The sequence below is a fragment of the Homarus americanus genome, unplaced genomic scaffold, assembly GCF_018991925.1.
Source record: "Homarus americanus isolate GMGI-L3 unplaced genomic scaffold, GMGI_Hamer_2.0 scaffold367, whole genome shotgun sequence".
Lineage (NCBI taxonomy): Eukaryota > Metazoa > Arthropoda > Malacostraca > Decapoda > Nephropidae > Homarus > Homarus americanus.
In genome coordinates, this window is record NW_024743709.1 from 17,953,775 (window position 1) to 17,977,125 (window position 23,351).

Sequence of the window (23,351 nt, forward strand, 5' to 3'; positions counted from 1 at the left end):
TCATTCTCAACAACTTCCCATTTACCACCCATAACACCTCCCCATTTACCAATTCCCCTAACAACTCCCCATTTACCAATTCCCCAACAACTCCCCATTTACCACCCATAACAACTCCCCCATTTACCACCCCTAAATAACTCTCCATTTACCAATTCCCTAACAACTTCCCCATTTACCAATTCATAAACACCACCCCATTTACCAATTCCCTAACAACTCCCCCATTTACTGACTCCATAACACCTCCCATTTACCACCCTCAACAACTCCCCCCATTGAGCACCTTCCTCATCCTGACAGACGACGGGGTGGTATATGGAGAGGCCAACACTGGAGGCTGAACTAATCCACTACAACATCAAGCTGGACGAGGCGCTCTTTATCCTCACCAACGAAGGCTGTGCAGTGTCTGGGATCAAGGACTGTGATTCGAGTATGTACACACACACACACACACACACACACACACACACACACACACATTAATATATGACTCACAATCATACCGACGGGCATAAAAATCCACAAGTGTTAAATATCTGGAATACTGAATATATTTACGAATCCTTTTTTTATATATCGACAATGATATTTTATGATTTTATCTATGGTAAAAATATAACAATAGCAAATGCAATAAAAAACAGAATAAACTAAAGGGAAAATAATTTTCTTCATGAATAATAACACGATCAAAGACCCTTTAGTTAGGTCTTCACTGGTTATTTGGTCTGCGAGATGCGGCCCTCAGACCACTTCTCGGATTCACACAGAGGGTCACACGTTTAACTTTCCTCCTAGTTGCTAGAGATATAAGAACGCATCCAGTTGACCTATATAATACACAACAGTATAAATGACGTCCAAAACACAGCCATAAGAATTAAAAGTAATGCCTAACGTGGGCGAAATTAGCGTAGGAAGAGGAAATATTTGTAAATTCCACCCTAGAGTAGTGAAGTAGAGGGTAACACAGTACAGAGGTAGAGGGTAGTACACAAGAGAAGTGAGACAACAAGTGAGTCACGAGTCATGTAACAGTAACTAAAGTGTAATCGAGAAATCTTAATCTTGGTTCCTCTCTTGCGTCATACAGTGACGACCTGTCAGGCAGGTAAGATCGACGACCTCAACGCCGAGATGCAACAGCTGTTCGGGTGAGTCATGCCTATAATGCTGTTGCTGTCGCCTCCTTGTTTCTCGCCATTGTTCGTACTCAAGGAGGAATCTCTCTCTATGCATTAGGCTAACTATGTGTCGGTGAATGACTAATACTTTGATAAATTTGCCAAAATAAAATTTTCCTTGACGAGTAATACTGTAATAGTCAATAAGATCCTCCTAGTGACTGTGCCGTGTTGTGTGGGCAGGATAGTATCAATGCCTGGGGAACACGGCTTCATGGGGGCTGCGGGTCTGCTCATGTTCGGTTCCGAGTTCAACTACTCTTCACGGCCGGACATCGACGTCTGCCACGGGATGGACTGCGATGTGTTCGAAACCTGCCTGAACGACCCAGCTGAACAGGCCAGCGTTCTTTATGTCTACTACTGGACCAGTAAGTCTCTCCCAACCACCAATCCCTTCCATAATTGGATCATATGGAGATTAGCCCCACCCCGGCTTATTTCAACTTAATGTTAACCACATTGCTGTTAACCTAACCTAATTTAACATAACCTAACTTAACCAAACCTAACAACCTATCGTAATATAACATAACGTAATACAAGAATCTAACATAACATAACCAAACATTACATAACCTAACCTAATATAGTCTAACAACAGTCTAACCTTAACCTATACCCTAATTAACCTAATTTAGCCTAACCTAATCTAACCAAACCTAAACCCCCGCCCCCAAGTAGCGCTAGGGTACTTTATCATTAAGCTGGGAATGTTGTGCAGATGCCGTAGCTACTTCACTCATGAGCAGTTGCTTTAAGTATATAAGAGATTCATTCTTCCTAACTTGGAGTACTGCTCTCATATCTGGGGTGGCTCTTCTTCTGTCCAACTGTTAGATAGGGTGGAATCAAAGGCATTTCGTCTTATTAACTCTTCTTCTTTAGTTGACAATCTTTCTTCCCTTTCTCTTCGCCGTAATGTTGCTTCACTCTCTCTCTTTTACACGTACTTTAACGGGCAACGTTCGGTGGATTTGGCATCCTGTGTACCGCCGGCAAGGCCGTGGGCTCGTAACACACGTCTTGCCCGCGGTGCCCACCATTTCTCTGTGGATGTCGGTCACACTAGAATAACCCGTAATAGTACTGTGTTGGTCCTTTATATATATATATATATATATATATATATATATATATATATATATATATATATATATATACATATATATATATATATATACATATATATATATATATATATATATATATATATATATATATATATATATAATATATATATATATATATATATATATATATATATATATATATATATATATATATATATATATATATATATATTATTTCTGAACTACTATGGCAGGGCTGAAGAAGCACTTTGCTGGTTTTCTTAATTGCGCAGTAAATATAGCTCTATTGAGGTACTTAATTCAGTTGGGGAGTATATTGTACTTTCTCTACTAGGGAAGTGTCTTAGAAAAGCACGTACACAGGAAACACTTAAGTGAGGTGTCTGATTGGGTAAACAAAAAATATGAGTCTTGGATTCTCCCTTGTCTCTATATCACGAGAGATGAGGAGCAGATTTTAGATTATATATTGCCCCCGAGGGGGCTAGTTTATTGGGCACCCCCCTTACATCCTGTGCAAGGTGAAGCACAGAAGCGTTTACAGTGCCCATCCGGGAAGCATGCGGAGCTCATGCTTGCCTTTATGACTCATGCATTAAGGGCGTAAAAGCCTGAAGGGTCATGGGTTTTGTAAGCAAGCTACATACAGTGACAGAATAATGAGTGTGGGGGAAAATTTCCCGGTATAATTTATCTGTTTATGGCAAAGCGTGGCAGGTCCCTAGTAATGTCAAGTGCCAGGCCATAGGCATTGAAAATATTGAGGGACATACCCTTTAGTGTGATTGTGATGGCATGTACGTCGGTAGTGTCGGCTTCAAGGGGGACGTCGAGAGGTTGGTAGGGGACGTCCCTCTTAGCGTAGATACGTAGTCCACTAGCATGTCCGCATGGTGATCAATTGATGTGGAGAACTGGAGTGGATGGGCCCCAGGTGCCGGCATGCTGGTGGGGGACGGGAAGCCAGGGGTGGTGTCCTGGGGTCCATGAGCGCGCGGTGGGTAGACGGGGGCAGCCGGACACGGGGCAGGCTCAGTGTGGACGCCATCAGTGGTGCCAGGCGGCGGTGGAGTAGGCCTTGAGCATGAGGGGCACAAAGGGATGTTACCAGGTTGTGTCAAACCAGAAGAGGGGGGTGACTGGGTAGCAGCTGGAGGCAGGGGTAGTCTGTGTAGGTTGGAGATGGCGGTACAGAGTGTATCAAAGAGTCCTTCAATACGGTTGGTAAATTCGTGTAAGAGGGATATGATCTGTGTCGTGTCACCGGAGGGAGGTTGTGGGGGGCGGGGGGCACCGGTGGGGGCACAAGGTCTGACAGCGTCTGAGTAGAGACGGGGAGGAAGCCCAGTTTTAGATGAGTTAGGAGACGGCGGGGACTGCTGTGTTGCAGCCAGGTGAGGCCAGGCAGGGGCAGGTGTTGTTGAAGAAGGCTCGGTAGGCTGGGGGAGAGGTTGAAATTGACGCAACCTTCGGAGGAGCTTTTATCCTGGGACAGACGTACGTTTGGGGCATTGTCGTGAGTCAGCATTGTGCCAACCACCACAATTACAACACCTGGGGTCAACAACATAGCCCACACCACCCCCATTGAGGTGGTCTTTGATTTTTTTGGGCGCAGACGGAGGAGTGGTGGTTACGTGAACAGAAGCGACATCTGGGAGATCACATCGGCAGCAGGCGGTGAAGGTGTGACCCCAATGGGAGCAGATGACACAAAAAGCAGGCCCGGGGTGAAAGGGTTCAGCGTACAGTAGAGAGAGGACTGGGTGAGCCTCAACAGTGGCTGGACACTCCCTCCCCTTCCATTTCACTATGACAGCTGCTTGTGGGGTCTTCCCTCGGTAGCGTCGACGTATACTGAGTATACGTGGATTAAAGTTATGAGCATGGGGATAAGGTCAGTACTAACTCATTATGGATGTCAATCGCACAACGCCCCCTCCATAGAGAATCAAACCTGAGACCAACAGACTGCCATCCCGGTATAATAACCTCTCTACTGAACACACTGGGTTGGTTTAGGTTTAGATTTAGCTAACCTAGATTACGTTAAGTTAAATTAGTTTACTTACTATCAATCTAATGTACAATTACCTTCCTATATCACAACCCAACCGACTACTTATCACCACCTCCTATTATCTCACCATAACCGACTATCTTCATTACCATTACCACCATCCACTACCTTCACCACTCCTACTATACTAACCCTTCGCATCTCCTTCCCCCACCCACACCAGCTGAGGAATGGCACGTACACAACGACGGAAAACAAGTACCGATCGCAATGGAGATCTTCGGCACGGGGAAGTACGACGGGTCCACAGTGAAGGAGGTCATGATGCGTTATGACTTCTTTGACTTCCGGAGAGACTGGGTGGCCTCGAGAGACGAACTGGAGGTAAGGAGACTGTCTATTGCCGGGGAGGGGAGATGGTGGACCTCTTTTATTGGCGATGAGATATTGAGGGTTTTAAGTGATAGGGAGAGAGGCAGGGAACCTATGCTGTTGGGAAGAGAGTCAGCTGGAGAGAGACACAGATCTCAACTTATTGGGGAAGAGAGAGATTGAGAGATACACGACCCAAGTTGGTCTGGTAGGAAAGAGAGAGAGAACTCAGGTCCAGGCCACGAAATACTAATTCAAAATCCCTCTTGTGTCTTCCCTAAACAACGCCTCCTCCTTTTCCTTCACACACACACAAACACACACAGCCGCCAGCCAACGTGTACTGTGTAGACAGGAAGAACTACATCACCCCGCCCAAAGCTGTACAGAACTTCAACTACAAGTCCGAGCTGGTCCTGAGTGTTGACGTGGAGGTGCCTGATGGAGACAACCAGACCCTGCCTGTGAAGTTCAGTGGCATGTTCCCTAGCACAGTAAGTAACGCTTTGTGTTGTACTGTATGTAATAATAATAATAATAATAATAATAATAATAATAATAATAATAATAATAATAATAATAATAAGGGGGAAGAGGGTCATTTTCACAAGGAATTTCAGCACAGTAATTACAAAAGTAAGATTGGCTGGAAGTGAACATACTGGTTAACCAAGAGTCGTTGATAATTTTTACGATGGTTGGGATTAGGCTGTGTGTGTGTGTGTGTGTGTGTGTGTGTGTGTGTGTCCATCAAATTTCCCATGACTCCATCATCCATCACTACCCCACAGACAGCACTGTATAACCCACGACTCACTCACGTTTCCCAACAAATAACCCACGAACTCACCCACGAACTCACCCACGTCTCCCAACAAACAACTCACGACTCATCCACGTCTCCCAACAAACAACCCACGACTCGCCCACATAATAACCCACGACTCACCCAACATACAACTCATGCCTGGTGCCACACCCTCAGGAGTGGTACGACTGGACCATGAGGATCACCAGGGCGGACTTCATCCCCCCTACCTCCTACAACAGTGACCGCCGCTTCGAGAATCTCACTACCCGGATCCACGAGTTTAACCAAGGTGAGTCAAAGTGACCCGATGGTGACTCCTGCTGTGTTGTGGCCTGGTGGTGACTGTGGCATAGCTGTGTTGTGGCCTGGTGGAACTGTGGCATAGCTGTGTTGTGGCCTGGTGGTGACTGTGGCCTAGTGGTGTTGTGGCCTGGTGGTGACTGTGGCATAGCTGTGTTGTGGCCTGGTGGTGACTGTGGCCTAGTGGTGATGTGGCCTGGTGGTGACTGTGGCCTAGTGGTGATGTGGCCTGGTGGTGACTGTGACCTAGTGGTGATGTGGCCTGGTGGTGATGGTGACTGTGGCCAAATGGTGATGGCGATATTAATTTTGTAACATGTTAATTACTTTCTAACGATATACTGGTAGATTAAGAAGTGGGCGTTACATCCCTCACACTTAACCTAACCTGACATAACTCGTCACAGACTGGGTGAAATAAGGACCCAAACCTTTATTAAAACGAGGGAAATTAATACCAACTAATCAACTAATTTAGAGCTGGCTAACTGTCTCCTTTATGCTCTCGAGTGTTAGAAAATACTGAATCCTGCCTTGTCTCCCTGGTGTGTGGCGGCAGGTCTCTCGTACATCATAATGGACAGGCAACACTACTGTCATATACAGCCCATTGAGAACATCACCTCTTGGGGGGACGTGAAGGTGAATAAGGACGGCAGCGTCTCCATGCAGAGCCCATGGAACTTTGAGGACATGAACCAGCCTATGCAGTACAACGGAGCTGTGAGTGATATTTCCCCACACCAGCCCACACTGTTTATAGTTCTATCTCCCTGTCATAGCAATGTCAAATACAAACATACCCAGTGGTTACCCTTAACGATGGAAATGATATCGTGGTTTTTTTTTTCAATATCGGTTCACCATTTAGTGATGTTTGCCGCCTGGATGGCTATGTTCACTACACCAACTTATTTGATATATAAAATAATTTGTTTTTACCCAGAATGAATATAGTGTTATCATCATCATGTTTTTTTCTATTACATAGCGTGATGGTAAATTGGGCAGAATACCTTAGCCAACTGTATAATAAACCTTTGGTACACAAGGAAGCAGCATGACCGTTGTTGTACAAAATATCTACCAATATGAAATATGTCACATGCAGGTGCCATATTCTGCACAAAAGCTATGCAAAATAAGTGCCATCACAAAATATCTACCCAGGTGTGGTTTCAGATATGGTTTCAATAAAGCTATTGTTCTTTAATATCTTGACTTGAGCATATGAATGATTTTAGTCGAACTGTCACTTTTTGTGATATTTTATTGTAGTGCAGTAATTATTTTTATTCTCAAGTCTTTGTAGTGTTTCGAGCGTTAATGAATTCGCTAGAAGAACTGGGGCTTTTGAGAAGCAAAAGACAAACTATCATTATTATTATCCTGTGAGTTGCTCATGGGAGTACTGATCTATCAGTACTGTACATGAATAATATATGCCCGTATGTGTGGTTTTTACACACTGTAGGTACAGTGTGGCTTCTTCTATTGATGTGAGAGGCTGGGAGTAGTCCTTTGGCCAACATTCAGGGGTGGCGGCTTCTGCTAATGAACTAGCCTGACTCTAGGATAATGTATGTAGGATCAATTTACGTAATACTTTATGAAGGTTGCGCTTCTTAACTAACAGCTTGAAGATGTTGAGTAATACTTTAGGATAGTTACGCTCCCGAACCACTCACATTGAAGATAATTCGAAGTTATTTCTCCATCAGGGTCACAGAACCAAAAAACTAAAGTGAAAGTATGCATATCTCAATTATGGGTAAAATGAGCCAAAAGTGTGATAGAAGAAAATCGTTGGAGTAGTCACCCACAAAAGTCCTGTCGCGAGCCATGAACCCCGAGATTCAGACTCTTGACTCTGAAGCATTTATGGACAGAATAATGTATCAGTGTCTACTGCTTCGGGTTCACGAGTCTGAATCGTGGTTCGCGACAGGACTTTTTTGGGTGACTGTACATTTAATATATATTAAAATTACAAGGAATATTCATAGTTTGGACCTTTCAGACTCTCGATCTACGAACTCTTGAAAAAGTTTATGTTGGCACAGCCACTGACATGACAGTACAGTACTAGAAGCGGGGTTTTATCCTGACACATAACAATTCTTTTCATGTTGGCAGCACTGGGAGCGAGGCTTGAAGGCGGACGTCTGGGTCGGCGTTAAAGAAGACAGTTACCTCAGACTCAACGAAACGTATGTGTGGTACTACGCTACGGTGAGCATTCTGTGCCACGTGTTCTATTACGTATATTATAAATATAACTGGTGTAAAGTCACGAGTACTTTTGTAAACACTGGGCGAGATGGGAACTATTAGAGTACTAGAAACGGCGGGCATTGTATAATTTATCGTTCTTAAGTTTAACCAAAATAACCTAAAAATCATATGATGGTGCCTTGAAGAAGCTCAAGTTTAGGTAGGCTCGATTAAGATATGTAGGTTAATTTAGTTCATTTTATGAATGATAAATTATAAAATGCAGAAGTATCTGGAACTTTAAAACGTTTGCAGTCTCGCCGAATGTCAACAAAGGAGTTGTGGGGTTCAAGATGTTTGGTTCACACTCAGGATGGAATGGAGAAAGGAAACTCACAATGTGCTCTCTATATACATGTTGTATTGGATGTACAATGCAGCTTGGTGCTGGGAAGGCAGCATGGTTACAAGCGTGATGTAGAGAGAGCTGGTTGGTGAAGATGCTCAGAGAAGGACAGCTTGTGGGTCGCCATGATCGTCGGCGGGAGCGAGGACCGCCAGGCAGGCGGAGGAGGAGCGAGGGCCGCCAGGCAGCGGCGGAGGAGGAGGTGTTGCTGGCTGCGGCTGTAGGTAGAAAGAGACAGGTCACCACGAGGTCAGGTCTTAAATAGCGGGGGATAGGCGTGGCTTAGTAGTTGACCCCCGCTCCGTGATGTATGGCGGCGCTGGTTGACCTAGACAACGAGGCATACACTGGGGAATTGGTGGGGTCGGCTACTCAGCGACAAACAGCGTTTGTAGGGGAGAAATCCACTACAGAGTTGTTAAATACAGTAGTCCAAGAGCCAGGGCAATTATATTTTTGTTTTTCCGCCAGAAGGTAAGACGTTTGTTTTGGGGAAAAACAACCCAGGAATCTGAAAATCCATTCCATACGAACATTCGCTTGGGGTATTTCTCGCAAAATTACCCAAGTTAAGGTTACCGTATGATCTGAATTAAGCTTCTCGGTTTTTCGACTAGAAGATTGCCTGAACAGCTTTCTAGTGTTTTATAATTGACTTCGATGAAATATGAGAAATATCTTTTTAGAATACTGTATCAGTATGACACTATTACTTGCACCAAAAAGAGTAAATATTGCATTAGAAATCTGACAAACTCATTCATTATAATCTTTCAACACCAAAAGTACCTGATCATTTTCTACCATGTGTTTTCAGCCTCTGGATCACGATATCTTAGGGGAAATACCAGAATTCGCTCCATCGCTGATCATCCCAACTTTTGACAAAATCCCTGTCAAGTTGGAAAAGTACATTACCCAGGTAAGAACACAATAAGTAAAAATCCAACCATGTATAAGGTATGTTCGTAACTGCAGTTCACAAGGGTGTCAGTCCCGTTCTTAAAACGAAGCCAATGTGGATAATCAGGGCTTGCATTTTATGTTCCAGAAATTCATTATAAGTAGTGTTACGACCCTCCTTTCACCGCTTACCCAGCTCCCACCACTGGTTACCAGTGGCCAGGGTCTTATGTACAGAAGCAGTAGATATCTCACAAATGTTGTCGAATTACCACTGGCTGTCCCGTCAGTCTCCGGTAATTCCCCGACGATCGGCATCAGTGTACAGACAAACAACAGGCAGGTAGATTTCCACCAGGCCACAGAAACACACTTGTGCACTGTAGTCGGCTTTAATAGTCATTAATTCTTCACAACACTGTTCACAGGGTAATGGCTTCACAGCTGGACTTCCCACTTCGACTATATAACCAGCATACTATCAGTGTACAATTCCTTAGTCTTTTGACTTTTATACTGGTCACAACAGTTCCACAATACTTGCACAACAAATATCTTCAGTTGTCCTACTAGGCTTGTTCTTAACACTAAGCAGAAACGGTTTACTGACTGAGTCAACTTTGACTTGATTTAAAGGCAAGTGATAGGGGGGAAGAAGGTTCAGTGGAAGGATAAAGTGGAGATGGAAGGGAATTGTAGTGGGCGAAAAGGATCTGTGGCTTGACACAGCTTGCCTGATGGCGGTAGGGTTGTACCCAGATTGTTAGCGGCAGCGTCACCCCGCCCGGCCGCGTCAGGTCAGGCGTACGCTTGGCGCCACCCTTTCCGAGTCCCTTGCCGCATCCAGTCATGATGCGTGTGCTGCGAAATTTGACTTGACTTAAAGGCAAATGACAGGGGGGAGGAAACTGAGTCAACCGCACGCTGCCGCTTATATATGTCTTGTCAGACGATCCTAGAACAACCCAGACAGGTCTGGAAAGTTCTATTACGTTCTACTCTGATCGAGGCTTAAAATAGGAAGTAAATCATAACACAAATTATGCAATACATTGTAGAATATTCTTACATACGTAATACATCAATATATACACGAAAATCTTCCTAAACTTGCCAAAATAACTGTTGCCTGGGACACAAAATAATCAAAACACCTAGTTTACAAACACTATATAATACCAAATTATGCCTCGGCATAACAGTAGGTTCAGTGGTCTGAACCCTGAAAGTTTGTGATAGTGTGACCTTCAGAACTATGATCCGTCGGATTATGGAGACTTCAGCTTTTCTTGAAATATTGTACAACGGATGCCTGAAATCCCACAATACTCTGCATTCACTCACTTTATCAACAAGGGAAGTTTAAGTCCCTCGTCCAAATAATTCGTGAGGCTTGAAATTCCATGCTGGCTGCTCTCAGTGAGTGCAAATTTTGTCTTTATAATTTTCATTTGTATATAGAAATAAATATTCTAATGATAAATTTGTATTTAAATAAGTATTTTTTCCCAATTGTTGCCCTTCCATTATAAATATTACAAAACCTCAATTGGATCGAAAATGTAGTTAAAACTCGCCCGAGAACTCCCGTACGTACCGTTTTCCTCGGATCTCAATTTTCAGTCGAAAATCTGACCAAAACGACTATATAGCCGTTTTCTCCTGAGGAATGCTGAGATTTAGCCCAGTGAGAAGCCCTTAATCTGACTTATAACTTAACCTTAAACATAATCTAACTCATAACTTAGAATAAGCTCTTACTTAAGTTATAATCTAACTTATAACTTAAGCTCTAACTTAATATAAAGCGTATTCTAACTCATAAATTAACCTCTAAACTTAATGAACCCAGCACTTCTAATCTTCATGTGAGCGTAAATTACCTCTGCCTCGCCTCCCAAAACAGCTCGAAGCTCTACCCCACCTCACCTACAACATCTACGGGTTCGACAGCCAGGTGCCCACCACATACAAGCATGATATCTCCACCTGCTACGCTTCCAATCAGATGAGGCATTTCCAGTTCGACCTGCCCGCGAACTCCCTCAACAAGACTCATCAAAGGCGCGACAACCTCATGTACGGGGTGGTGGAGGCCCTGGGTATAGCTGGCAAGGTCACCCCCCTCAGGATCAACAGACTGGAGGTGAGGAGGAGGGGCCTCTAGATGGCTATGTGATTGTGTATATAAAGAGAAAGGGTGACATACACAGAATATGGATGGCCAGTCCCTCAATTTCCACTAACCACTAAGTCGATTAAGTAGCTACTGTAAGTCTGTTAACTAGCCCCTGTAAATCTGTTAACCATTTCCTGCAATTCAAACATTTCATCACTGACCTCGTGTGTGTTTGTGTGTGTGGACAGATCAAACAGACGGCGGCGGCTTTACAGGTTATCTTCACGCTCCTGGAGAAACCGACGGAGGTGGGTGACGTGGGCGGCTTGACTATCGACGAGAACAGTATGAACAAGGCAGCCACCGAGATACGGAACAAGATCGATGGCTCACAGCTCGTGGTACTCGTGCAGATTACTGGAGGCCTGGTGAGGGAGAGAGGTCCATCTTACTCATAAACACCTATCTTCTTCCTCCTGGACCATCCGTCTTTCTTTTCTCCTTAATTCTTGGGTTGCTTTCATTACTACGCCCCTCTACTCGTATTAACACCTGAGGTTTTTATCTTCTCTGGTAGTAGCATTTGCTCGTCGCCGCCCTGTTCCTCCTCTCATTAACATCTGTTCCTCCTCTCATTAACATCTGTTCCTCCTCTCATTAACATCTGTTCCTCATCTTATTAACATCTGTTCCTCCTCTCATTAACATCTGTTCCTCCTCTCATTAACATCTGTTCTTTTCTCATTAACATCTGTTCCTCCTTTCATTAACATCTGTTCTTTTCTCATTAACATCTGTTCCTCCTCTCATTAACATCTGTTCCTCCTCTCATTAACATCTGTTCCTCCTCTCATTAACATCTGTTCCTCCTCTCATTAACATCTGTTCCTCCTCTCATTAACATCTGTTCCTCCTCTCATTAACATCTGTTCCCCCTCTCATTAACATCTGTTCCTCCTCTCATTACCGTGTGTTCTCCTCTCCTACGTATTATTGCTTGCCGTTTCTGTTGCTCGTAGTAACACCTGCTCTTATTGCATTAATAACTGTCTTCTTCAACACATTTAAACTTATTCCCACGTTTATCCTGATGGTAACTCGTGACTTCTCCTCCCAACATGACACAGGAGCCACTTGTCGTTCAGTTGGTGGGGCTGCCGGGGACCATGAAGGAGATCCAGAGGGACGACGGCCACACGCGAGGCACCGTCATCCCCACAGGGTACTCCTCAGGTATGCTTCTTCCTTGAGGCAGGTCACCACCTGCCTCAAGAGTACATTAAATTGGAGGATGAAATCCTTGGATAATTCTAAACCACAATGTCCCTATGGTAAAATGTCAGATTCTGCATAGTTTCCATGTTGCAATACATTTAAGATGTTGCGTCAATGAGAGTGAATTTGAAGTGAAACCCCCGTAGGTTTTTGTAATCATTTATTCACAGATCTCTACAGTGTGACCCCTCTTTGTTACAGCCTAAAGGAAATGTTCAAAGTTGCCCCCATCTGCCTCAATGCAGGCCTGTACACGTCGTCGTACCATTGATTGTCTGACACGTTCCAGAATGCCTGGACTATGTTTAATTTGCTCGCACCTGTCACGAACACGTGGGCATATACAGAATCTGACATTTTGCCATAGAGACATTGTGGTTTAGAATTATCCAAGGATTTCATCCTCCAATTTAATGCACTCTTTGCTGAATCACCCTATATATATATATATATATATATATATATATATATATATATATATATATATATATATATATATATATATATATATATATATATATATATATATATATATATCCTTAGATGCGTGAAATGTCACATTAACATACTTAGGAGATTTCAACCAGTATTAACCACCATCTATCATCAAAAGATAAAAATTCTCACTTAAATCACCCTCCTCCGCAGGTGACATGGGTGGCCTGGCAGTGGGCATGCTCATCCTGGGTGGTATTGTGGGATACGCTGGAATCTACATCTATTCCTCCCGCAAGTAAGCGCTCTATAACCTGTGTCTATCTCAGGACCGTCTACACGCCACCTACCTCTCGCAGGGTGCCCGTGCAACGTCAGTGGCTGCAAGATGGACTTAACAATAATTTTAATTTCAAGCACTCTGGTTGGCAACACTAGTGGTCGAGGGTACCAATGACGCAAGTGTTGAACAAGTAGTGGCATTGCTCAATTATTACCACCCCCTTGCCATGTCCTGAACAAAATATAAGTATATAAGTAAAAGTATAAATACAAGACAAAAATTATAAGTTACTTTTAATAATGTATATTTGGTGTTAAGAATGATAGTTTTTTGTATGTAGTAATGAATGTTCAGTGTATGTAGTATAGCTGATAGTGTAGTCATGGATATTGGAAAGTTACCCCACGAAAACAAACCCGGGCAACGCTGAGTATACCAGTTTATATATACACTTCCCGCGACATGTATATACAGTACTGTATAATGTCGACCACGCTATACTTGAGGATGTTATGTCTTTTGTGTCAAACTGAAATGGTATAACCGTGCCAACTAGTTAACAATCACACCAAAGTGAACTTATCTTAATAACAAGATTAGAAACTGTGCACATATATTTCGTTGTTACTCATCCGCCTCTACCGCCGTGGACTTCCCCGTGTGTTGATGTTGTCGTACACACCTCTCCTGGTCGTAAATCCACCCAACTGAGGTATATGCTCAAACTTAACTGCCTTGAGCAAATTAATGATGTCGCCTCCTCTCTAAAGACCTCCCACCCTCCTATCCTTCGTCTACTATGATGGGTCTGTTACCACGCTGGGCAGCGCTGGGGCAGCTGTGTGGATTCCTGAGCGCCAGGCCTGCAGGAAAATCAGGGTCCACGACTGGGCCTCCTCCACTGATGCTGAAAGCATAGCCATCCTCGCGGGCATTCATGAGGGGGCGACCTATGCTCGCACTGAACGCCGGAACCTCCTTATAATCAGTGACAGCACTTCTGCGCTAGCGAGGCTCAAATTACCCTCCCCCTCCTCCCCTGCCGCCCAACACACCCTAGCCGCCGTTGCCGGGCTATAACAAACTGATGACATCCGTGTCAAGTTTATTTGGATCCCGTCACATATAGGAATAACTGCCTGTGACACTGTTGATCGGCTTGCCAAAGAAGCTACGCAAGAAGAAGATATTGAAGCCACTCTCGCTCTCTCCCTGAATCATCTCAAATCTCGCATACACGCCACACAACGAGAGGCATTCAACGAAAATTGGACACACCTGAAACAACGGGGTAGCGTCACACTATGCCACTATGACGCTGTAACCGGTGACGACAACCGCCACTACAAACAGTATCAATCCCTGACTCGATCTCAACAGATTATATACATGAGACTGCGTCTATGGTACAGGTACTTATGGGAGTACATTGGCAATCCTGAGCCTGGCCGCACTGTTTGTAAACTTTGTGGCCAACCCGACTCTCACACCCTCTCTCACTACATCCTCCTACAGGTCCCCAGCCGTTACCAACACCTCTTCCCTCCCTGACCAGATATCCCTCCTCCTAGTCACAAGCCTGGCACTTGACATTATTAGGGTCCTGCCATGCTTTGCTATAAACAGATGAAATGTACCGGGAACTTTACCCCCACACACTCATCATTCTCTCAATTTATGTAACTTGACAAAACCTATGACCCTTCAGGCTTTTACGCCCTTAATGCACGAGTCATAAGGGCAAGTATGAACTTTGCATACTTCCCAGATGGGCGCTGTAAACGCTTCTGCGCTTCACCTTGCACAGGATGTAAGGGGGTGCCCAATAAACTAGCTCCCTCGGGGGCAAATCTGAATCTGATTTCGTTGTTAAAGCATATAGACTAAGGTGTTCTGCTTACTGTGGCCATGTAGTGTCGTACGGTAGGTGTATTTAGGTTTGGCTGAATCTGTTGTACTACAGTTTGAGGATATTGTAATCACATCTTCAGAAGTGTTATGCTGATTAATCACCGAAGAAACACCATATTGTTTCAATTGATTCATGAAATAAATATACCTAAACACTGGTGTCTATGTTTATTAATTCCCCATTCAAGCTTTATTTATTTATGTACAATTTCCACATATGAAAACATAAAATTTAAATCTGTGTGTTGTCGGTCAAACACTGTTGCAACTGATCGGTGTGTAGCATCTGCAGGGTTTTCTGTACCTGAATAACAAACTGACTTGTTCCTCTAGTGTTAATTTCTTTGCCATATTCGTTAATTTATTCTGATTCTCTCGCCTGCAAAAGAAGAAAAAAGGTAACATTAATTTTCTTGTGGTGGGCGACCTATGAAACACGTGGTAACGATTAGTGATGGGAATTTTTTCCCGATTTATGGGACTAAAAATATTATAGGAACTAACTGCTTCTTCAGTAAATTCACAGTAGTTTTTCTTGTATTACTACTAGCAAGGTCTAAACACCTTTACCACCAGATTTGCAATTAAGCTTTAAAACAACGTGCTAGAAAATTCCCACAATAAGCTATGAATATAGTTTTGTTAGCGTAAAGACATCTCTAACATAAGAAATATTAATTTTCAACATTATTTGAAGTTGGAAACAGATCCTGGTGTAACGATTTGCAATTACAATTTACACCCCAGTAATTTGAACCTCCTGTAGTTTCAAGTACCGCGGGTATTTTTTTAACTAGGTTCAATATATCCCTGGGGTAATAAAAACTTAAGTTTAAATTACACACACACGTACTCATAGGAAATCATGTTTTGCGTGATAGAAAAACACACATGCACCCTCTGGAACATGCATATGCATGCATACGGATAATGGCCTATATACTGTACACCTGTTTGCTATCAAACTGGGAGGTGCTACCGCCTGGGAAGATATTGGAAGCATAAAACGTATAATGTGTTGTCTAATGGTAGACCCTGCTGCCATATGGCATCACGAAAATGTGACCAAGTCCCAGGTTGCTGATCTGACTTTCTGCCTCATTTACACACAGTTGCAGGGTCTCATTTTTTTATCTTACCATTGACAACACAACATACATACTGTATATTGTTTCTCACTCTTGATCTCTTTTTTAATTTTTTTATTTCTTTATTATTATTATTATTATTATTATTATTATTATTATTATTATTATTATTATTATTATTACATTTTCACCCCCCAGACCCCGATGTGGGTCAGTGACCTGTGCCTGGGTGGGCTAATCCCCGTATAAAAAAACAAAACAAAACAAAACAAAACAAAACAAGGTGTACAGTATATCTATAAAGACCTTGGACCTTTGGACCTACAGTCTCTCCAGACACATGTGATATTCTCACTAAGACTTCATTGTCATGATATATTGAGCGTATTAGTGGAGATATTGAATTGAATAGTGTACAGTAGGTTCTTTGATGAATAATTTTTGCTTTGAGAAAATAGATCAAACTTACTTGTCTCCATTAATATTAAATATGCAGTGTTTAAAAGATTTTTGCATTTACGCATTAGTGTTATTTATGATGATATTGTATTATACAAGGGGGTATCCAGAATTTGGAAAGGGAGGTGGTAAGTGGAATTATTGTCAACACTATTCAAATGATCTGGTATTTACAAGAAACAGGATGAGTTTTGTATTTAATCGAATTTTACATTAGTCTTTTCATGCCAAGAATTGGTCATTAACATTATAAAATCGATGTTTTAAATACAATTTATTAAATTTTCAAAACTAGACAATACAGTACTTGCATAACCACACAAAAAAGAACAAGTATTCAATAAAATTTGTTCTATCTTTATATCTATAAGGCCAAATCAGCTGTGATAAATAGAGGTTATTTGAAACTGGAGGGGATACTATCAACCTGTTCAAATGGTCGCGGGGATAACTTGAACCAGGGGGTAATCTGAAACATTTACACCGGGTGACCTTTGTCCCACCTTCAAGCTACCGTGAAACTATACCTTAAGGTCAGAAGGTCCCTCCTGATATATAAGTGGAGGGACATGCGCCTCTACCTCTCCTCCAGTCGTACTTCTCACGTCCACACATGTACGCAGACACTGGTTTTGTATGCTCGTCAGTTTTATAAGTGTGGAATCACTGGTAGAAACATTTAACAGGATTCCGTAATATAAGTGTGAACAAATTAGGGTCTTAAATAGTACACAATTAATAAAGATTCCCAATTGTTCCCCATTTTGTACCTGATGAATATTTCAGGATGTTAAAAAGTTGATGTGATTTTCCACGATAATTTCCGGTCAAAATGAATACCGAGATATTTCACAGAATAATTGAATTTTAATAAGAGCATCAGTTAGTGTTAAAAATAAATTGTTTTCGTTTGGTCATGTTAATTTCAATTAGTTTTTTTCTCAGAATGTATATCTGTTGTAAACCTTTACAAAAGTTTGATGCAGTTTCTATACCGAATCATAAAGTGACAAGAAAAAAATAGATGAAGGTGTAATGGGTTGTATTATAGGTTTAAGTTCCGGTACACACACACACACACAGGCAAGTGTGTGTGTGTGTGTGTGTGTTTTAGTGTAGTGTAGACGCTTCACCATCGCTGGCGGTCTTCGCGGCGTCTAAGCCAGGCCACTCGTCTCTGCCACACGTGAAATGGCACGGCGCCAACTATGTCGTCGCCTAAATAATTGTTAGTGCAGTTATACATGCGGTTGATCCTGGCTACGTCTGTGTTACTCAGTGCAACCCGCTGGCCAATCTCCGTACATTCACACAAGGGAGTTATGACGGGCAAGGTCTTGTTTTTGGCAAAGCTTTTCGCCTTATAGTGCATAATGCTGCCGTAGTTATACGGCAGCCCCGCACTCAGAACATAACTCCGACTCCGTCGACGCCTGATGAAGTTCCTGCGACGGGAGCGTCTTATGTTGCTATAATTGATATGTATGTAATAATTTCTATCATGACGTTGGTGTTCATGCCTCAGCCCTAAGGCGTGGAGCAGTTCGTGGATGATAGTGCCGAAAACTCGAAAACAGACAGGGTTGAGTATGAGATATGAGGCTGACTTCCTGGCGTACCCGACATGACACATACACCCGTGACCGCGTTTGAAGAACAGCGTCTTCACGCGTCTCATCTTGGCGGGGTTGTGGCATTCATAGCGAAGAGTGTATTTCACGCAGGTTTTGTCCTCTATCTGCCTCATAGCCAAATGGATCGCCCCCTGCTCGCTGGGGATGAACCTGTTGTCCAAACAGTAGTAAACGACTCCTTTGGGCCAGCGCTGCTTGTCCTCGCTTCTCACCTCAACCTGCTCCAGACACACGCTGATCTTACACCCCATGAACACCAACATCAAAATAAAACTGATTTTCATTAAAAAAATTGTGAAAATAAAAATAAATCTTTATTATATTATGAAATGTTTTAAAAATGTTACGAAAATTGACTTACTGCAGTTTTTTTTATTGCTCACCGCTTAATTCGGATAATTTCCTTAATGAACGTTCCTCGAAATTATTGAAGAAAAACAGGTTTTACGGAAATCATTTACTTTTTGCTTTTACTTTTATTCTCTTCGCCACTAATCGGCTCGTTAGCTGCTTGGGGGGTCGGTCATGTCGCTGTTACGCACTGTTGGTAAGCAATTGGCATGAAATGGCCTTGAATATATCGGAACCTGCTCCAGTGTTGGTCAAGTCTGGCCTTGAATGAGCTTACACTCGTGAATTGTGTACCTGTGTGATTTTCCCTTTTGATACTCAAGTTCATTCATTATTTCTTTACGCATATCGTCCTAATAAGGACAAATAAGTAGCTTTCTAGCATTCAATATATTGTTGCATGAAAGTACTGTGGTTTACAAGTATTGTATGGGTCTGGCGGCTAAATGAATATAGCGCTCGCCTCCTGTCTTAGGAATATTGGTTCGATCCCAGGTCACCCTAGTCCTCCCAGCTGTAAAACTTAACTTTACAGTTGAGGCAGTGAAGGCAGCAGAATACAGTGCTGGTCACGCTGCCTCCTTGTGTACCGAAGGCTTAGATGAAGTGTACTGCACCCACACTGTGCCTGAGGGACCGTCAAGACTATGGGACCTGCTTTCACTTTTCACAGGCATGCAGTAACATGGTAGTGGAATGATTAAGTGGACAGGGGAATAAAGGAGGAAAGAATGCTGTACAAGTCCTGGAAGATGGATGGTGATAAGTAGACCAAGCGTATGGCCAGATGAGAGGTTTACAAGACTAGACGTTTGAACAGATAAGCCAAATACTGCGGACGCTAGAAGTAAAGTATATAATTATTTTTATATCATATTCGCCACTTGTCAGCTTACTAACCGTTTGGGCGGTCTATGCAGTATTAGTACAGGAGGAAACCGGGGACCGGGAAATCTGTGGTGTTTCGTAGGGTCACACTGGATAACACCCTTCTCACGTGTGTCCTGGCCGAGGCTCGAACACTTGACACATTAGTGAGCGTTTTGCGCGTTACCGCTGTACCACCAACACCAACAGAATAGCAAACCAAACGGTGGATAGAAACAAGGGCTTAACGAGTTAGCAAAGATTGGAAAATACCTCGGGAAATGTGGTTGTTGATAATGAAAAAAATGAAAGGTATTTGAAGAAAATAGTAAGTTCGTGTACTGAAGAAGTTTGGATGGGACAGGACTAGCTGATAAGCAGCAGAACCAGTACAGAGACCATGAAGAAATTGACTATTGCATTTATGATGGATGGTCTTTTTCCAGATGACTGTCTGATGAGTGTGAGTGTGAATACTTATAAGGGCAAAGGTGATTTACCTGGAAATTACAAGGGCCTGAAGACACTAGATCAGGTTATGAAAGTTATGGAAAGAGTGATGAAGACATTGATAAGGGAGAGAGTGAACATAATGAATTGCAGTTTGAGTTCATGCCAAACAGGGGGACTGCTATGTGTTTAATGTTACGCAACTACAGGAGAATTATTTTCTACAGAGGGCGAGAAAGCTGTACTTTGCATTTGTAGACTACAAATTGTAGACTTAAAGAAGGCATTTGATAGGTTTCAGGTGAGGTAGTGCTGTGGGCAGTGAGACAGTAAGAGGGTTGATGATTGTTGTTCGAGTGTTAATGTCATTGTGGCATCGTGTGAGGGCTCGAGTGCCTCGGTGAAAACTGACTTATCAATGGGACTTAACAGATGAGATTTGCGAATTTTCATTGCACTAATAATATTAGTGGAAATATGTTCAACTCTGTTCTTTATCCCTCTTAACTTTAGTGTTCTTCATACTGATTTACATACATATCATATTTGTTTGTAAAACAATTTGAAGTTTTAGCATATACATAAGAACATAAAACTGAAGGAAACTTTTTACTTTTACTTTTATCCTCTTCACCACTGATCGGCTCGTTCGCCGCTTGGGCGATAGGTCACGTCTCTGTCACGCTCTGTTGGCAAGTACTGTATTAGGCTTGTAATGGCTCTCTGTTACGCACTGTCGGCAAGTACTGGGCATGCACCAGCTCCTGAGTGTACCTGAACCTGCTCAAGGCAAGGGGAGACCTAATTGAGGTGTATAAGCATCTCAAGGGGCACTACTCAGTCGAGTGTCTTTACTTGGAGCTGGCGGACGCTCGCTCCACAAGGGGTCACAGCTCAAGATTGAAGAAGCCGCAAGTCCAGAAAACTGTGAGGGCAAACTTTTTCGGAGTGACAGTTGTGAACTCTTGGAACACTCTACCAGAAAGTGTTGTGATGGCACCGAGTGTGACCTCTTTCAAGACCAGACTTGACCAACACTGGAGCAGGTTCAGGTTCATTCAGGAGTCGGTGCATGCCCAGTACTTGCCAACAGTGCGTAACAGAGACGTGACCGATCGCCCAAGCGGTTAACGAGTCGATCATTTGGTTAAGAGGATAAAAGAAAAGGAAAAGTAACAGAGACGTGACCGATCGCCCAAGCGGCTAACGAGCCGATCAGTGGTGAAGAGGATAAAATTAAAAGTAATTTCTTTCGCTCAGTCGCAAGCGCAAGTGTCGCCATGATTTGTTCACTTATGGCAGAGGTGGTCTGACCCCTGCTCACACATCGCTCCACACGAGCCGGAGTGGAAACACCAATGCCACGGACCCTATCACCCTGCCCTCTGCCAACCAGCCAAGTAAGCTGAATCTGCACTTCCCCAAGGACTCTCTGAAAACTGAAGAGAAACGCTTTAATTGGATGATGAAGTACTGCAGACAGCACGGTCTCAACATTCAATTCCGACAAGGTAAGAACCGGAACTTTATCAAGTGTCAGACTCCTGAGGTCTATGAAACACTTAGTACTGTTGGCTTTGATGGGTTTGCCCTGATGCCTCCCCCCCAGTAGACGCTGATGAATGTTGCCACATCCTAGTGAAACGTTTCCCACTATACGCTGACATCGAAGTTGCGCATGACTTCAATACTCGGTATACGTCGACATTATCGGCGGAAAACTCCACAAGCTGCGGTCATTGTCAAGTGGAAGGGAAGGGAGTGCCCAACCACGGTGGATGCCCACCCACTCCTCCCCACACTGAATGCAGAAGCCTATCATCCTGGGCCTGCATTTGTGTTTTCTGTTCTCATTGGGGTCACACCTTCACTGCCTGCTGCCGACGTGATCGTCCCAGATGTCGCTTTTGTTCATGTAACCATAACTCCGCCGCCTGTGCCCAGAAAATCAAAGACCACCTTAATAGGGTGGTGTGGGCTATGTAGTTGATCCCAGATGTTGTAACTGTGGCGGCCGGCACAATGCTGACTCATGGCAATGCCCCAATCGCCCGTCTGTCCCAGGGGAAAAGCCTCCCCGAAGGCCGCGTCTACCACAATGCCCACCCCCCAGTCTTCTGGGCCACACCCCTCTGTGTCCCCTCTGTCTCCAGCAAAGCCTTCTTCAACAACACCTGCCCCTGCCTGGCCTCACCTGGCTGCAACACTGCCAGGGCCTCCAACCTGTCTGTAATCTGACGCTGTCAGGCCTTGTGCTCCCACCGGTGCCCCCCACAACCCCCCTCCAGTGACATGACACAGATCATATCCCTCTTCCAAGAATTTACCAACCGTATTGAAAAACTCTTCGCTACACTCTGTACCACCATCTCCGACCTACTCTTGCCCTCTGTTGCCACCCAGTCACTCCTCTCTTCTGGTTTGACACAAGCTGGTAGTCCCCCTGTGAGCCCCCCCTGCTCACGGCCTACTCCACCGCCGGCGGCCTTCACTACTGGTGTAGTGCCTACCGGGCCTGCCCTGGTGCTCTGCTACCCCCAAGCAAAGTCCTGCCTCATCATCATGACACGTGGTGCTTCAACCTGTCCTCCACCCACCACAAGCCGTGCCCGCTCCTGTGTCTGAGCTGTCTCCACCAGGGCTATCTATTGGACCTGAGGACACCACCCCCGGCTACCTGTACCCCACCGGCATGTCGACGCACACACCATCACAATTACACTAAAAGGTGTGTCCTTCAATAATGTCAATGTCTATGTGCCTCCCTCCACCCCTACTGTACCTGTCCCACCACACCATATTACCTCCACCCCCACTGTACTTCGCCACGCCTAGTACATTGGCAACCCTGGGCCTGGCCGCACTGTTTGTAAACTTTGTGGTCAACCGACTCTCACACCCTCTCTCACCAAATCCTCACTTGTCCTATGACCTCCTACAGGTCCCCAGCCGTTACCAACACCTCTTCCCTCCCTGACCAGATATCCCTTCTCCTAGTGACAGGCCTGGCACTTGACATTATTAGGGACCTGCCACGCTTTGCCATAAACAGATAAATTGTACAGGGAATTTTCCCCCCACACACTCATCATTCTGTCACTTTATGTAACTTGCTGACAAAACCCATGACCCTTCAGGCTTTTACGCCCTTAATGCAGGAGTCATAAAG

The 23,351-nt window shown here is 43.8% G+C and overlaps 1 protein-coding gene across 1 annotated transcript; it reads left to right on the forward strand.

The window, feature by feature from the left end:
- Positions 1–309: 309 nt before the first annotated feature.
- On the forward strand, positions 310–14,124 carry LOC121877349. The gene is made up of 13 exons (XM_042383068.1): positions 310–436; positions 1,100–1,160; positions 1,374–1,561; positions 4,528–4,688; positions 5,003–5,170; positions 5,662–5,776; positions 6,347–6,510; positions 7,924–8,019; positions 9,225–9,329; positions 11,217–11,456; positions 11,678–11,857; positions 12,557–12,662; positions 13,353–14,124. The coding sequence occupies exons 1-13, from the start codon at positions 319–321 to the stop codon at positions 13,439–13,441; spliced, it is 1,791 nt and encodes a 596-aa protein (XP_042239002.1). The 5' UTR covers positions 310–318; the 3' UTR covers positions 13,442–14,124.
- Positions 14,125–23,351: the final 9,227 nt, after the last annotated feature.

Coding starts and splice junctions, on each gene's coding strand:
- LOC121877349 (XM_042383068.1), top strand. CDS start 319: ATGGAGAGGCCAACACTGGAGGCTGAACTAATCCACTACAACATCAAG. Junction 1,161..1,373: donor GAGATGCAACAGCTGTTCGG/GTGAGTCATGCC, acceptor TTGTGTGGGCAG/GATAGTATCAATGCCTGGGG. Junction 5,777..6,346: donor GATCCACGAGTTTAACCAAG/GTGAGTCAAAGT, acceptor GTGTGGCGGCAG/GTCTCTCGTACATCATAATG.